Genomic DNA, 16082 nt, shown 5'->3' with positions numbered 1-16082 from the left:
AATCACCCAGATAGTAATCTTAAAAGTTGGACAGGAAAAGTTGGCTCCAGTTCCCTATGCCTGCGATCTGATCTGCGCTGCCCTGATGGTGCAGTGGATTGGAGCAGCCTAGGAGCTGTTTGGAGATACCAGTGATATGAGAGTGCCAAGATCCTCTCTTACCACATCCCACACCAGATGTCAGAACAAGTCCTACTGTCTTTTCATCAGAGTTGCTCTCAGCTGGTTACCGATGGCCCGCTAGATAAGCGGTGCAAAAGTACCGATCTAAAAGATGACTCCTCTCCATGGGTGAGACCACGCAGCACTGAAGCCAAGGGCAAGACGCTGGTAGCACGGGTGGCAGTGGGACTAGAGGCTTGGTATGGGTGTTTGAAGCAGCACCTCTGTTTCATTTGCCAGCGGGATGGCTTACAAAGTGGTTTTCTTTTCATTCCCCCATTTTGAGAGAAAAGTTAAAAAATTTGAAAGTAAACTTCAGTAAGAAAATATTAATGGTCTGTTTTACGAGTAATGGAGCTAACCAGCCTGGTTCCTGTGCCTTTGTGTCCTATCACCCACCTGCAGCTGCCACCAATCCCCTGTGATGCCTACATGGCAAAAGACAGCCTGCACAGGGGCTAGTCCAGGACTGCTCAGTGTCCCGCTGCCTTCCTCCTCCTGCATTTGCTAAGGGATGAACTTTACCCGTCCCGTCCCTGGGGAGAGGAGGGGTGCCAACCCGTGACTCTCTCCTCTAACCATTTGCATGAGAATTCAAGACAATGAATTGTGCTTGAACTTCTGTACTTCTGTCAGATTTGACTGAAAGAAGTGACAGGTTTAAAAGTTATTAAAAGAAACAGATAATACAATGACATAACCTTCACTGCCTCAAAGAGCTGGACTATAATTCATGCACTAGAGCTCTGCTGATTCTTACTTTTTATGAATTATTGACTATGGTAAGTCAAGACACGGCTCCTGACACCAAGATTAGATCTGGGCCCTTCTCTCAGACTCTAGTTTTCCCATTTTTTTTCAAAATATTGCTTAGAAGTATTGTGTGGGGGTGAAAGAATTGTTCTTTAAAAGTTACAAAGCCTGTTGGCTGAGCTCAGAAGTGCACGCTGAGTCTGGTAACAAAACCAGATTGAAGTGATCAATGCACCAAAGGTAAGTTTTCAGTTGCGTGGCACTCATATGTCTTCCTGTTTTTATGCCACTTTCTGTTGCTGTTTGGGAAATGAATATTTCTAATAATTTCCCAAAATAATCCCTCATGCACTTTCCTGTGGCTTTTGCTGCAGAAGCATTAATATCAAAGACCGAGCCCATATTGTCAATGCAACATTCAAAAAGTGCTCTGTTTGACTAAGAATAAGCATAAAACTCTTTCATACAGACTAGAGGAGGCTTTTTCATTAAAAAAAAAGAACGAACTTGGTAATTAACAATGAAAAGAAAGAGTCTCTTGAAATTTCTTCTTCAGTTGGCTTTATGAAAAATTCAAAGCTAACTCTATCTGTGGTCACAAAGTGTTTCTCTTTTGTCTAGGAGAATTGTACCACTACAAATACACTGGTTAATGGTTCTTGCAAATAGAGTATTATATAGAAGATTGTACATGATAAAATTCCTAAAGTTTTAGTTGCAGAGTTAAAGTCAAGCATCCAATAATGTAGACCATATGCAAGTTTCTGCAATTTCTAAATTGTACACATCAACTAATAGCTTTACATTTAATTAAACTCCAGAAGAAAGAGTTTAAACAATTAGTTTTCTCATATCTTGTTCAATACACTATAAGCAGCTACTGATAATCTAAAACATCCTTATATTTAAAAAAAAAAAAAGCTCTGAGAGTTACATGGCTAGCTACAGACACCTTGCAAGCCTTGAAATAAGATACAGAAGAAGCAGGTAGAGGTTTTTCCACCACAAAATCACGGAGTCCTGACCACATTAAGGCATGACGTGAAGTTGCCTTCTCAGTGCTGTGTTGAGATTTCTAAAATACCTTTCCGTTTCCCAGCTGCCATCTACATTTTAGACATGTGAAATAGATCCTTACATATTTCACTTAAATTCTCGATGGTCCTGAAATGATGCATTATTTTGTCTGGAGTTTTTCCACACTTAAAAAAGGTTCAAATCTTGAAGTCCTACATCATTTTTCACTCAGATTGAAGAGCCATACTACAAACTAGGATATAATTATATTGCAAACCGCATGTTTAAGGAAGCGCATTTTTGAATAACCTTTCTACTCTGAAATTGTTTTGAGATGCCTCATTGTTGTAATTGCTTCTCGTTAGTGCAGGTGCAGAGATCCTTTTTTCTTTAAATACTCATTGTAATTTGGTATAATTTTGTGCTCTTAATTTAGGAAGATTTAACTTAAGCATAAACTAAGGCATTTAAATGACGAAAACTTCATTAGTCAGTGAGCAACATACTTGGCCTTACTTTAAGCATACAAATGTAATTGAAAATTTCATGCGTAGCACCTGTCAGAAGTTCAAGTGTATTTTCTCTAAGACTCTCATATTTCAGGTAAATAAGCTCAAATGGCGAAGGAATACCATAAACAAGAAAAGGAAATTGTTTAAACAGAAATATAAGTATTTTAATTATATAGCAAATTAATCCTGTACTTTTTTTTTTCAAATAGCCCCTGCAGAAACATGATGTTTCTCCTACAGCATCAACATTTCATTGTACCGTCTAACACTGTCCTCCTTATTAGAAGCTTTTGTTCTCCTAATGGTGATTGATTGGTCAGGCATTATGGGTTATGGGTTTGTTGTTTTTCCTACTGAAGGCCATCGAGAACATGTCCAAATTTCGTGGCTATCACATTAATCAAAGGGAAACAAAATCCAAGGACGAGAAGCTAAACAGATGTTTTAAGAATGTGAGACAGGGGCTGTAAAATACACAGAAGAAAAAAAAAATCAGTCCATTTTGATTTGTGAGGTTAGTTTGTTTAGTGCACATAAATACAGTATTCTCACAGGAAAAAGCTTCTCACCTGTCACCTGGAAGGATGTAAGTAGACTTTATGACAAATGCGTATCTCTGCACTGCTTTCTCCTCTATCCATATGATCTCTACTGCAACAGCAGCTACCAGAAGGTTACCAGTGCATGCCTGCTCCCACATTTAAGGAAAGATTTTTCCTTAAAAACAAATGTTCAGTGCATATTAAAGAATGAAAAAAACAAGTCCTAAAAAGGGCCCTTTACACTTTCATTCCTTCAGAAACGACGCAACCATGAGACCTTCTGTTTGACCACCACCGCTTTCATCAAGCCATCAAAGATGAAAATTCATTCCGCCAACACATATAACAGAGGAACTAACACACAAGTCCAAAGGGCAACTGACCCAAAATGGAGACCTTGCTCAGGAATTCTTCATACATCTTCCGCTTTCTCAGCGTGCTGCCCTGTTATTAAAGGAGAGAGAAAAAGGAGGTAGAACATTACACAAAGTATTTTTGTGATCTCTTCCTACAGCTGCTCTTTTTTTCCCCCTCCCCTTCCAAATCTTCAGCATAGCCAGTATAAACAGCCTAAGGCAAATGTTTCCCCATAAAATGTCTGGGCAAGTTGTAGTCCTGATAAGCAAAGACAGAAGGAATCAAGTTCAATCCTGGTGTAATTTCACTGACTTCACTGGTGTTACTGGACACCGCAGATGAATTGTATCCATTATTTACAGGCACTTATTTTAAAGCCAGAGCTTCATCAATTAACTGTTTAGCTAATTCAATATATATCTTATTACTGATGAGGCCCTGCTAGAAGGCAATTTACAAATAGAAAGTAGGATAAAACTTAAAATGACCCCCCCATGGGTCCCATCCTTTTAGGTTAAAACCTCTTTAATGCTGAGAGCGTTTATCTCTAAACCTGGTTTATATTCTGCACGGTGTTGTATGTATTGTTACTGCTGAGCAACTGATTCGTATTATTTTAACACGATTTAAGCATTTTGGAGCAGACCATCAATGTATATCCAGCCACCAGCAGAGTCATTCCCACTCTAATATTTTATTGTGTGATAAATTACTGAGAAACCTTCTGCTTACATAGTGTTTGATCACCATAGACAGAAACCACAAGGAGTCATTCCAGCACACATTTCTGAAGGAGATTCAGGTATGAATAAATACAATGCAGTTTTACCAAAACAAAAATCATTAATTCATCCTTAACTCCTCCTGCCGTGACACAAGTGACTTGAAAACCTTCCCAGATACTCAAGAGGAACTCCAGGATCTTCCTTGGCACTGTGCAGTTTATTCCACACTGTTATATGACAGCCCCCATCAGGTAGATTCCCCATGGATATTGAAGGCTGCCTGGTGCCTAGTCAAATCTACAAGGCAGGAGTACAGCATAAAGATGATATACTCATCTTCTGAAGAAAGGGGAAACACAGATGGCTTTCACTTATAGGCTGGGCAGAGAGGCAGAAGCAAATGTCAGTGTCTGCCATAGAAAAAGCCACTTCTCTATTCCTCCTTCTCCAAGTGAGCAGCGGTAAGTGCTGGAACCAGAGGCAGAAAGTGGGGATAGATAAAGGAAAAGAAGAAGAAACATTTTACCCTCCACTGTCAAAGCATTCAGAAATGTTTCACAGTATGAAAATGGGGAAGGCTGGGGTACTCAAGTGCAATGATGTAACTAAGAATTAAACATTGTCCCTCTTCCTACACGCATTGTGTAGGTGGGGCTTAATCCAATGACCACTGGAGTCACAGGAATTCTTCCACCAACATCAACAGGCTTTGGGCGTCAGCAGAAGCTGCCGGGTGCTCTCCTCTGGGGATGGCTCCCCTTTGCACCTCTCTCCTGGGGCCACCCCTGCTCCAAAACAGCTGCAGCACCGTCAGGAGCTGCCACTCTTCCCAGGTATCTCTGGATCAGCAGCAGCACCAGCTACCGAGGTCTCCCCCTCTGCACCCCGTTCATAATTTCCAAGTCTGGTGATGACAGTTCGCCTCTCAGCGATAGCATCGGTAACCCTTGTCTGACCTCTCTGTCTGACAAACCTGGTTCTCAACCTCGGGGGCCCCCAAGAGCATTTGAAGTGCCAGAAAGGAAAAAAAAAATGAACTTCAAACAGAGGAGGCTCTGCAAACCACGCCAGATCCTGACAGCTTGCTGCGAGACAAAGAATGGAAAACTGGACACTGCGCAGTTGTTGCTTTCCTCCCTGCAATCGAGTGGAAATGAGACCAGCAAAATTGACAGCTGTGGAAAACCAGATTGGTGGTTTAGTTTGATGGGCTGGGGCACCCAGGGACAGATGTGGAAAATGCTTTTTAAATGACTTTGCGGACACAGATGAATTTTAAGAAGCAGTAATCAGTAGCCATAAGTGACGCCTGACCACAGCTTCGAGTATTTAGAGATGCAGACAAGACCCAGGAAGGTAAGAATTGCAGGCATCCTGCCTGGCCCAGAGAGCAAGAGCCCATCACTTCCTACAGGAAAATGGGTGTGTTACGTCTTGGCTAAACTAAGCCAGGGCAGTGGTACAGAATTCACCGTGAAGACAAGTGCAAAAGCAAAACTGAAGTGGAAAGAATGAATTACATGTGCTATTATAATTTTTTGCATTGTGATAGTATCTAGATAGTATCTAGACCCTCAGTGGGACTCCACTTAATGCAAATATCCCGTGTCTCAGAATGATACCACAGGCAAACATAAGGCAGAACGAGAGCCATGGGAAGAACTAGCGATTGAGGCTTAGAGGTCCTGTTTCCCAGCACATGCACTGAAACCTGAGGTGACCCAACTGATGGCTCATGACTTGACATGCAGGACGGCTCCATCCAACCCTCCATGTCTCCTGGAGTAGACAAACAACAGCCTCCAGGGCAGCACGAGCCACCTGACAGCAGAGCTTCACCTAAGGCTGCCCAGGCAGACACAGAAGCTCCCTCTACATCTTCAGAGCACACGAGGCTGGATCCCAATTGGCACAACCAGATCCCAATTTCTCTTCCAAAAGGAGAAGCTTGGATCACATCACGAGCATTTTTTTCATTTGTGTTTTCCTGCTCAAGCTTTCATAAACACAGTGAGGTGAAGAGATTTTGAAAGAACACTAATATAAGCTAAGAACAATGCAGCAGCAGAAATCTTACAAACAACCAAAGAATGTGCTATTTCCATTGGTTTTAATAATCTTTTCCTCCCCATGAAACAAAGAGAAAGTGCCTACTTTCTACCTTCCTTGATCAGCCTAATATTCCCCTCTCATCCCCTCCCATAGGCATAATGTCATCTCTGACTCCTGATGCCGTTTTTCTACTTGTTTTATCTGGTCTAGTCGCTTTACCCAAATTGTTGAGGCCGTGAGTATGAACACCATCATAACCTCTTCTACTAGCCTTCAAGTCACTTCTGCAGAAGTGTCAACTGGCACACCGTCTGGGACATGTGCTCAGTCTGTTCTTATGCAATGTTTTCATGGATCTTCTAGAAGCAGCAACAAATCAGACAGTAACGATATCTGCAGACTAGGAGATACTATGAAAGCTTGCCAGGACAGGAAAATAACAAGAAAGGACCTAAAGAAATTAGAAATGAGAGTAGAAAATAATAGAATGAGCTTCTGTTTGGAAAATACAGCTAAGAAATGCAAAGGAAAAAAAAAAATCCAGAGCACAGATGTCTGACAGGTGGAGGAAGACTGGAAAGTTGTAAAGCTGAAAGAGATTTACAGACAGTAGGTAAGATCTGGTTTGCAACATCAGACTGCAGCAAGAATACAGCCAAGGCTATTTTGGTCTGTATTCTCAAATACATCATCCAGGAATGAAGTTTAGAGTCTCCAACTCCATGGCTCGGATGTGACGGTGCCTGGCATGCTACACTCTGCCTGGGTACCTCTTCTCCAGAAAAGTGCTCCCAAACCAAACTGAGCCTGAGAAAATGCTAAAACACTTATGGAGAGCCAGTAAGGAAGGAGCAGAACAAATTCAGCCTGCATAGGTCAGCTCAATGCTGGGATCATAGGTATGTCATGCTCATAGCTAGCATGCGTTGTTGCAAGGTTTTTAAGCAGTCAGTGATAATCATCTACAGATATATGACAGAAAGAGAGGGCAATTTAGTACAGCATAACTCAAAGTAATAGGAGAAAATTAAGAAAATCTAATTTAGGATGAATATCAAAAGAAGTTTTCCCAACGTAGGAATTATTCTCTTGCAGAAAAGTTTCCCAAGGGAAGCAGTAGAAATCTTACTGCTTGAGCCATATAAAAACAATAGTAAATGTACATGAATAATTCTGCACTGGCAGGGCTCTTGATGGCATGTTTTAAAAGGTCTTCATTAATTCTGCTTTTTCTAACCTATTAATATCTTATTTCAATAGTCGCTGCTTCTCCCTCTCCCCTCTTTCCTTTGTTCATGTTCTCCCCAGTTCTGAGCTGTCATGCACAAGCTCATCTTCTTAAAGATAGTGGTTTCCACTAACTAGGAAGACTCGTTAATATGCTAAGCTGCAGTGCTCCTCCCTGAAACAGTCTCAAGAAGAAACAAGATCACTTGCATTTGCCAAATCCACCCAGAAAAAGAGCTCAAAGCCAGTTTTAGGACACCTAAAAATGTAGCAAGCCCTAGGCTTAGCTTAAGCAATACACAGGCTAGGAAAAACCAATGTCCTAGAGATTATAACAACTCTTGTTGAATAGGACTGTTGCATCTCTTTTCCAACTGCCCTTTCTTCACTTTCCCTGTTCTCTTCCACATTTTCTTCCCACTCCTCCAGTCCAGTCTCTGTCTTTCTTCCCCTCTGCTCACCTCTGCTTTATCTCTCCAGCATTCTTCATGTCTTCTTTCTTGCTCCATTTTTCCAGGTGCACAGATGGGCTGGCTGGAGTTGATCAGGCCCTTCCTAGAAATTCCCACTTTCAGTAAGAAGCCAAAGAAATGGCTACCGAAAGGCAAAGCATGGCTCAAGTTTCAAATAAAAGAGTTATGCTGCAGGAGGTGCCGGAATGGCCTTCTGGACTGCTTCAGCCCCATTTAATCCCTGTGTAAACCTGATATTGAATGATGCTTTGGGTGTACATTCTTACAGAAGCATAAAAGAAAGAGTCACTGTGCATACCGGCCATGAAAACAAAATAGCCTGCAAGATCCCGGTGCTACACTGCACAGATGTTGGACGGATTGCAGGCATCAGATTTGCTTTATGTTTTGGCCACCATGCAGGCTACATTTTACAGAAACACAAAGTCCGGACTTATTTTGTCTGAGAGGAAAAAGGCAGTTGTTAAAGAACTTGTTCTCAGGTTCAAAGCTATGAAAAGATGGTAAAACAAAGCTAAAATAGCATAAATAAAATGAGGCGTAACATTAGGAACTGACTAACTTGATTTCTTGTGACTTATATCCCAATATTACAACTCACTTTCTGTGAGCACAGTTTGCTGAATAGGCAAAAAGTATCGTACCCCAAGCACCTCTGCTCTCAGAACCAGGTGTCTTTGACCATGGGGACTACGGGATAGTTAAATAATCCTGAATCAAGCCACCTTAAAGAAGAAATTACAATAAATTAATACTTCAAATTTCCTTAGTCTGGGAACTGAATTGTCTGGGGGATCAATCTGATGTTGGGATACAGACATTTGCTTCTCTGGTATTTGTGGCATTTGCTATATTTAGAATACAAATATTGTACTACCCTGGGATGTTCCCCACTCCATGATGCTATTGAATCCCAACTGCAAAGAAGAGAGCAGGAATATTTCAGCAACTGAATTACGTGAGAATCCCACGGCAAAAAAATCCTTTCCATCTCTCCCAGAAGAACGTAAGTAAATAAATATAGAATATATACATAAATATGTGTGTGTCTGCTTGTGTGTGCATACACAGAGAACATATACATTAAAAAAATTGCAACAGAGTGAAAAGTATGAAATTCAGCACAGATAATTGTATGAAATAAATGGCACACACAGATGGACAGTTAATTTGTGAGTATACTGAGGGGGGAACGTGTTGAAGTGCTTTTTGTAATTCATCTAGTACAATGAATTTCATGGCACAATACTTTGTTAAGGACTGTAGTGAAGGCCAAGCAATTTCACTGCAAATCCTAACAAAAAGAACTATCCCAACATTCAGAATCATCACAGCTGCTAAAACAAACTTGAATGTGACCTTCAAGCCATCAGGATACCTAAGCTGAGAATGAAATATAAAGAAATGTATCTGTTTCAACAATCTTCTTTTGGGACATGCTAAATAATAAATGGATGACAAGTGTAACTAAAAGCCAGCAGGAACTTTTTGCATCAGGCTTTGTCCATCCAAAAAAATGAAAACCCAAACTCCCAGGCCTCCTGAGATGCATTTTACTCATACCATAAACCAGTCAGGACCAATGAGACACATAAGTGGGGAAAATGGCACTAAGCAGAAGTAAAAACTAGAAATTACTAAATGCAAAGCAAAGAACCAAAACACAGCCTGCAAGGAGAAATGAGGTAGAGAGTCAAGTGTCTCATGACAGGATAAAATCTTTTTGGCAAGCACAGACCTGAAGGCATGATTTGCAAATAAATATTTACAACTTGAATAAAATTTCAACATTAGACTGAGAAAACACAAGGCTGGTCATGGCTGGGAAGGAATGCAGATGAAAGAAAAAACTCTCAGATTATGGAAGGGCTCTATCTGACCACAGAAAAAGAACATATATTTGGGAGAAAAAAAAACCCAAAAAGGTCATTGATCCCTTGGACAAAAGTATTTGCAATGAGAAAATAAAAAATAAAAAAAATGCTCCCTCAGTTTTAAAATCATCTTAAATGATACATTTTAAAAGATGTTCTACATATTACTACCTCTTATTCAAAGGCAGAAGCATTTCTACATCCAAAATATCCATCAGCTTTCTAAAATCAGAAGGTTGAAGGCTAAATGCCAGGAAACCATGTTTCTGGTGCTTGAAAGGCAGCTACTACTGCATCTCGAAACTGCGTGCAGCAAAACCAGTCGTGTAACAGCGGAGTTAGCTTAAAGTATGAAATGCAGCCACTGAAACATGATGTAATTAATTCTTGGGCTTGAGGAAATGTGCAGAGAGCCACTGTAACCCCCCCTCACACAAATGCACAAAGACAGGTGTCTCATTTCACCTACAGCAAAGAAATTATCCATGCTGCACCTACAAATAAATTAAAAGACAGAATTCCTGTAGTCTGGATGGGCAAATTGCATTCACCATGGGCAGCACTTAAAATTGGACATTTTCTATACCTGCAGCAACGAATTCACCATGCTACCTGAAAAATTTCCTATCTAAGTATTGGGAATATTATGATGACACTGTTTGGGTATCTAATCTAATGCAACAGACTGCCAATTTTTAATGGCCCCAACTGTAAGAAAACAAAAGAAGAAAGAGAGGGAGAGAAAAAAAACCCTGTGTTAAGTTAAAGGTGTCATCAACTGCAGAAACTGAGCTTGTTAGGTAAGGTACAGCGGTTGCTAGTTCTGAGAATATGTAAATTAATTTGAAAAGCACTTAGCACTACACTAGAATCAAATAGATGTATACCCCTAATATTCAAGTTGGATGTATGGCTAAAGCTAGCATTAAAAACACAGCCTTTTCCACTTGGGACTTTGAATCCTTTTAGTAACATCCTGTCTTGGCATCAAATATTCATCTTCTGAAGGCTGTTATCAGATGGTAATGAACACATGACCAAACCTGAGCTGCTCACAGGACTGGATTATGTTGGGTACCACTATTTTTTTTCATCAACGCTAAAACTGAAATTACCTCTAGGCTACGAGGCCTCTGGATCTGTCCCTTCAATTGTTTAGTAGCAAGGTTACAGGCAGCTGTAAAAAGCTGTGCTTAAAAAGCCAAAGAAGATGCAGAATGTCCTGACATTTATGTCCCTCCTATATTCCTTCCCTTTTACACCTTGGATTCTTCCTTGCAGCACGCAGGTTCATCGCACCAGTTATCCCAGACACCCCTCCATTGCATCCATGTAGGACTTCGGACAAAGAAGTTGTGTGTGTCTCTTAAATCTGTTAGGAAATTCTCCTGCTCTATGGTTTAGATGTGCCCTGCAGAAATGTCTCAGTAACTACTGCCTGCTTCCCCGCACTGGGAAGCATTCAAAAACTATTCAACCTGCTTATCCACAAGAGAGGAGACAGTACACTTATCATTATTCCTCTAGTTTGTCTTGGAGTCATCAGGCATTTTGGGACAGAGTACATTTCCATCAGACGTACTCTCCTAGATGTCAGTGTGATGTTCATTTATGCGATACGGAACTCATTCCATGAAATACAGAGTAAAACCAGCAACGTTTCATACAGACATCCAACAGTCATCACACAGTATAAATACAGATCACTCTTATACTCTGTTGCTTAAGAACTAATCATTTAAGTGCAAAATCTACTCGATTCTTTTGCTAATTTTTCTCTTATCCATGACATCCACTGGAAATATAGATCATCTCCAAATGCACACTCCTTTATTATTCTGACAGCGTAATCTAATTCCCTTCAGATCAGAATGAAACAATGCAGCTTTCAGAGACAAGCGTTATTGAGAAAGAAGCTTTACATAGAGTTATCTGTCTGTTAATTATAAAAAAGAAAGGCATATTTTATGGAGACGGAAAAGATATGTGCATGGACACCAGAAACAAACTCATAAAAAAAGTTATGACATTACTGAGGTTAATTATCCATCAAAGTTTCCATTATAAACTCACCACTCAAGGAACACCAGCAAATCCATAAGCTAGCACACACCCCAGGTGCCCAGAAGGTCTGTTGAGCTTTGCTGCAGAGATCAGGGAGTTTGAAAGGAGCAGAGCAATGAATCATCTACTACCACCATCTACTAATCAAGCTACCATTCTATGATACGTGTGGCTGTGTGCTGGCTAACGAAGGTGGAGGGCACAGTCCAACCGAGCCTTTTTTTTTTTTGCAGAGCTGGATTTGCCTTGTTTTGCCTGCCTTGAAGAGTATAGTACAAGTTCAGGAAAAAGCCTCAGAGGCAAGGGGTAGTGCTGAAAGACATTTTGAGGTTCTCAGTGAGGAGAGGATTTGCATAGTTTCAGAGGGTAACAGAGGCCTCCTGAGGTTTTCATTCATATATAAGAGTTATGAATAATGTTATTGAATTGCATTTCTGACTCAGCATCTTTCTGCTGAATCTTGTCCCCTTTTCCTTCAGTTCATTTAATTTAGTTACTCAATGTTATCATCATGTCCTCTCTCTTTTATAAAGAAACAGACTGTGCAGCCTTCTATCATCCATGTACTCTGAACACAGAATAGAAGTGCTGGTACTATAAGAGAAGATAAAATTATCAACTCCATTAGCAAGCCCATCTCCATAAACTTACCATTAAAATGCGTCTGTAGCTGTCTCTGTCGATGCCCCAGAGCTTGAGATCTGTCTTGGCCTTGACCGTGGCGGCCCGGGGTGTTCCGTAGATCAATGCCAGTTCCCCAAAGCTGCCTCCTTCTCCGATGCTGGTGACCCATTCCCCATTGACATAAACCTACCACAGCACAAGGCAAATGAGAAGCAAAACCAGTTTGGGGACTTAGTGGCAGTTTTCCTCCTACTGCCAGTTACCTAAAAAGCTATTAGCAACTTCCTTTCTAATCATCAATGCTGGGGACACAGAAAGAAAACAAGAGCCTAACAGTTTCCACAGTCGGTCCCCAAAGAGGGCAACAACCCGCTCTGTGGACAGAATTTCAAGTCATCTTGCCTCAGTACAATGACTCTATTTACTCTCTGAGTTTTCAGCTCCTGTGGTTAACTGGCATTGCGTTTTCCCACTTGTGTTCAAGGCTCAGACAGTCAACAAGTAGAACTGTCACAACTTCGGCTTTTTATTAACACTGTCAAACTTGAAAGGACGGAGATTTGTTGATATGTGTAATGGGGTTTGCTGAAAAGCACCATGGCCATGAAATGAAAAACAGTCAAAACAGGGAAACATCTTTTGAAAAGGAACATTTTTTTCTTCCCTAACCCTAGTACCTCCAACAACTATTTAAATATAAATACTGAGATCTGTTTCTCCCTCAGAGAAGACTGCTAAGTGCTTTGGACTTGAGAAGCTATATGCAGAATTATCCTTCGTGTTTCACATCAGGACTACAGAAGCATTATTTGACCCACATCGTATTTAAGTAACAAAACCTCTTGAAACACAGTATGGATCAATACCACTAGCACAGTATTTTTCCTGGATGACATCTAATCTGAGAATTCCTACACTTGAGTGCTGTGTAAAACCTTCACTGGAGAAAGGGGGACTCATGCAGGTGCTTTCCACTGGGCTGCATTTTCCTCACTATTCATGGACAATGCAGCTCATGAGACATAATAGTGTATTCAAAGACTGGTATGGATTGCGTATTCTGTAGCTTGCTTGTAGGCTCGCTGCTATAAACCTGCACAATAAACCCTTTTCATTCTGTTAATGTGTCTGTGAGTTTAGAGGGCAGGAAAGGCTGCGTGCATTTACCCAGCACAGAATATATCCCAATCTGTTACAGTCCAATAACAGCAGAAATCAACCAGAATTAATTTCATTTGTTTGGAAGATCTGTGAAGAAAAATAGTAAGAAGAAAATACGCAGGTATTCTCATCCTAAGCAGGAAACTATAGCAAAGGAAAAGACCATAACCTATTACCAATTAGTGAGTAACAGACTAGCAGTTTCTAAAAAATATATGAATTAGAGCTGTGTTCAAGCTGGGCATGAGAAAAGACTGTGACCAAAATAAATGATCTGGGGTCAAAATTCAACAAACTGTCAGTAGTAATTTTACTTCCATCTTCATTTTATAATGAAAAAGCATATTACGAACTACAGCTGGAATCAATCCCAATTTATCTTCTCAATATTCAGTTAAGATCCGATCCAGCTCCCACTGAGGTCAGTGAAATGCTGGTTCAGTAGGAGATGGATGAGGCCACAGAGCAGTTCAGCTGATCAAGAGACGTCTCGGGTATCAGCTGAAAAGGAGCAGCATTGGCATCACTGCTGAACTCCAGGCAATGTTGGGGCTCTTGGTGTTCCTGGAGCATCTGAGGATCAAGAGACTGAAATAAAGGGTAAAAATAATCCCAAACAGGCAGGTGGTAGCAGACTGCTGAGAAAGAGCTCACGCCACAAAAGCTGTTTGTAGCTTAATTTCTTCACCACGACAGAATGAATGTCGCATAGGAGAATATCACACAAGAGAATAACAACAGTGTTTCCTTTCAGACTTCTAAACTCACCGCAGAAAGAAAATCTCACAGAACATCAAATCTGCTTTTGATTCTCCTCATAATGAAAAAAATGAAAGCAAAAAAGTTTAAGAAAAGCCAGGCAAACCCAAGGACTTTCCTGGTGAAACAAGCAGGTAATACTGTGGCTCCTGGCTCTTTTTTGTGAGAAAAGCAGGATAAATGGATGAATAAAATCAGGATTCTGAAAGGCTTGTAACATAATGAGAATTCATGGAAATTTTTAAACTCAATTAATCCATTGCAATATTGTCTAGATATGTATTTGAATATAGCCATTTCACCAGATGGACCCAGGGTTTGCTAAAGTAATTCATGTTCTCAGTAAAGTCTCTGGGATGATGGGGAAAATCTAATAATTTCAATTAGTTTTGGACTGCATCCAGAATATCAGCTGACGTTGCATCCTTGGCTTTTTTTTAGCACACCAAAAATACACGTCTTTTGTTGAAAAGCACAGGTTTTGTTATTGCTGAAGAGGTGGCGTGGTACAATGATTTGTTAACTCAATGGCAATTTCATTAATGAACATAAAGCAGGGTCTGAGGTATAACTGGGAAATAAACTCATTCGCCAAGCCCAGAGAATGGTGGTGGATGGAGTCAAATCCAGTTGGCGGCCGGTCACGAGTGGTGTTCCCCGGGGCTCAGTGTTGGGGTCAGTCCTGTTCAATATCTTCATTGGTGATCTGGATGAGGGGACTGAGTGCACCCTCAGTAAGTTTGCAGATGACACCAAGCTGGGTGGAAGTGTCAATCTACTGGAGGGCAGGAAGGCCCTACAGAGGGACCTGGACAGGCTGGATCGTTGGGCCGGAGCCAATGGTAGGAGATTCAAGAAGGCCAAGTGCCAGGTCCTGCACTTGAGTCACAACAACCCCATGCAACGCTACAGGCTTGGCTGGAGTGGCTGGAGAGCTGCCTGGAGGAAAAGGCCCTGGGGGTGCTGGTCAGCAGCCGACTGAGCATAAGCCAGCAGAGTGTGCCCAGGTGGCCAAGAAGGCCAACAGCATCCCGGCTTGTGTCAGCAATAGTGTGGCCAGCAGGAGCAGGGCAGGGATCGTGCCCCTGTGCTCGGCACTGGTGAGGCCGCACCTCGAGTACTGTGTTCAGTTTTGGGCCCCTCAGGACAAGAAGGACATTGAGGTGCTGGAGCGTGTCCAGGGAAGGGCAACGGAGCTGGGGAAGGGTCTAGAGAACAAGTCTTATGAGGAGCAGCTGAGGGAGCTGGGGGTGTTTAGCCCAGAGAAGAGGAGGCTGAGGGGAGACCTTATCGCTCTCTACAAGTACCTGAAAGGAGGCTGTAGCAAGGAGGGGATCGGTCTCTTCTCCCTAGTAACAAGTGATAGGACGAGAGGAAACGTCCTCAAGCTGCACCAGGGGAAGTTTAGGTTGGATATTAGGAAAAACATCTTCACTGAAAGGGTTGTCAGGCATTGGAACAGGCTGCCCGAGGAGGTGGTGGAGTCTCCATCCCTGGAGGTATTTAAAAGAAGGGTAGATGTGGTGCTTGAGGATATGGTTTAGTGGTGGACTTGGCAGTGATAGGTTAGTGGTTGGACTCGATGATCTTAAGGGTCTTTTCCAACCTTAAAGATTCTATGATTCTATGTATTATTTGAAGCAGTATGGTAACATTTCTAGTTAAAGCAGTATGCATCATATGACTGCAGCCCAGAGACGGGAATTACACTGGTAAAACTCAAGACAGAGCATGTGAAGGATGGGCACTTACTGTTGCATAGTTGTTGTAAAGAGAGGCC

General features: G+C 41.5%; 1 protein-coding gene across 3 annotated transcripts in view; it reads right to left on the bottom strand.

The window, feature by feature from the left end:
- Positions 1-16082, bottom strand: part of PRKAR1B (protein kinase cAMP-dependent type I regulatory subunit beta) — a 104032-nt gene that overhangs the window by 20847 nt on the left and 67103 nt on the right. For all 3 annotated transcript variants that reach the window (XM_064461681.1, XM_064461683.1, XM_064461684.1), the window contains exons 7-8: positions 12410-12568; positions 3370-3430 (exon numbers count right to left, since the gene is read on the bottom strand). In XM_064461681.1, the coding sequence (XP_064317751.1) occupies positions 3370-3430; positions 12410-12568 (220 nt within the window). The remainder of the gene's footprint in view (positions 1-3369; positions 3431-12409; positions 12569-16082) is intronic.

Source organism: Phalacrocorax carbo, chromosome 10 (genome assembly GCF_963921805.1).
Source record: "Phalacrocorax carbo chromosome 10, bPhaCar2.1, whole genome shotgun sequence".
Taxonomy (NCBI): Eukaryota; Metazoa; Chordata; class Aves; order Suliformes; family Phalacrocoracidae; genus Phalacrocorax; species Phalacrocorax carbo.
The sequence above is the reverse complement of the archived record's forward strand: the minus strand, read 5'-3'. Positions and strand labels throughout refer to the sequence as shown.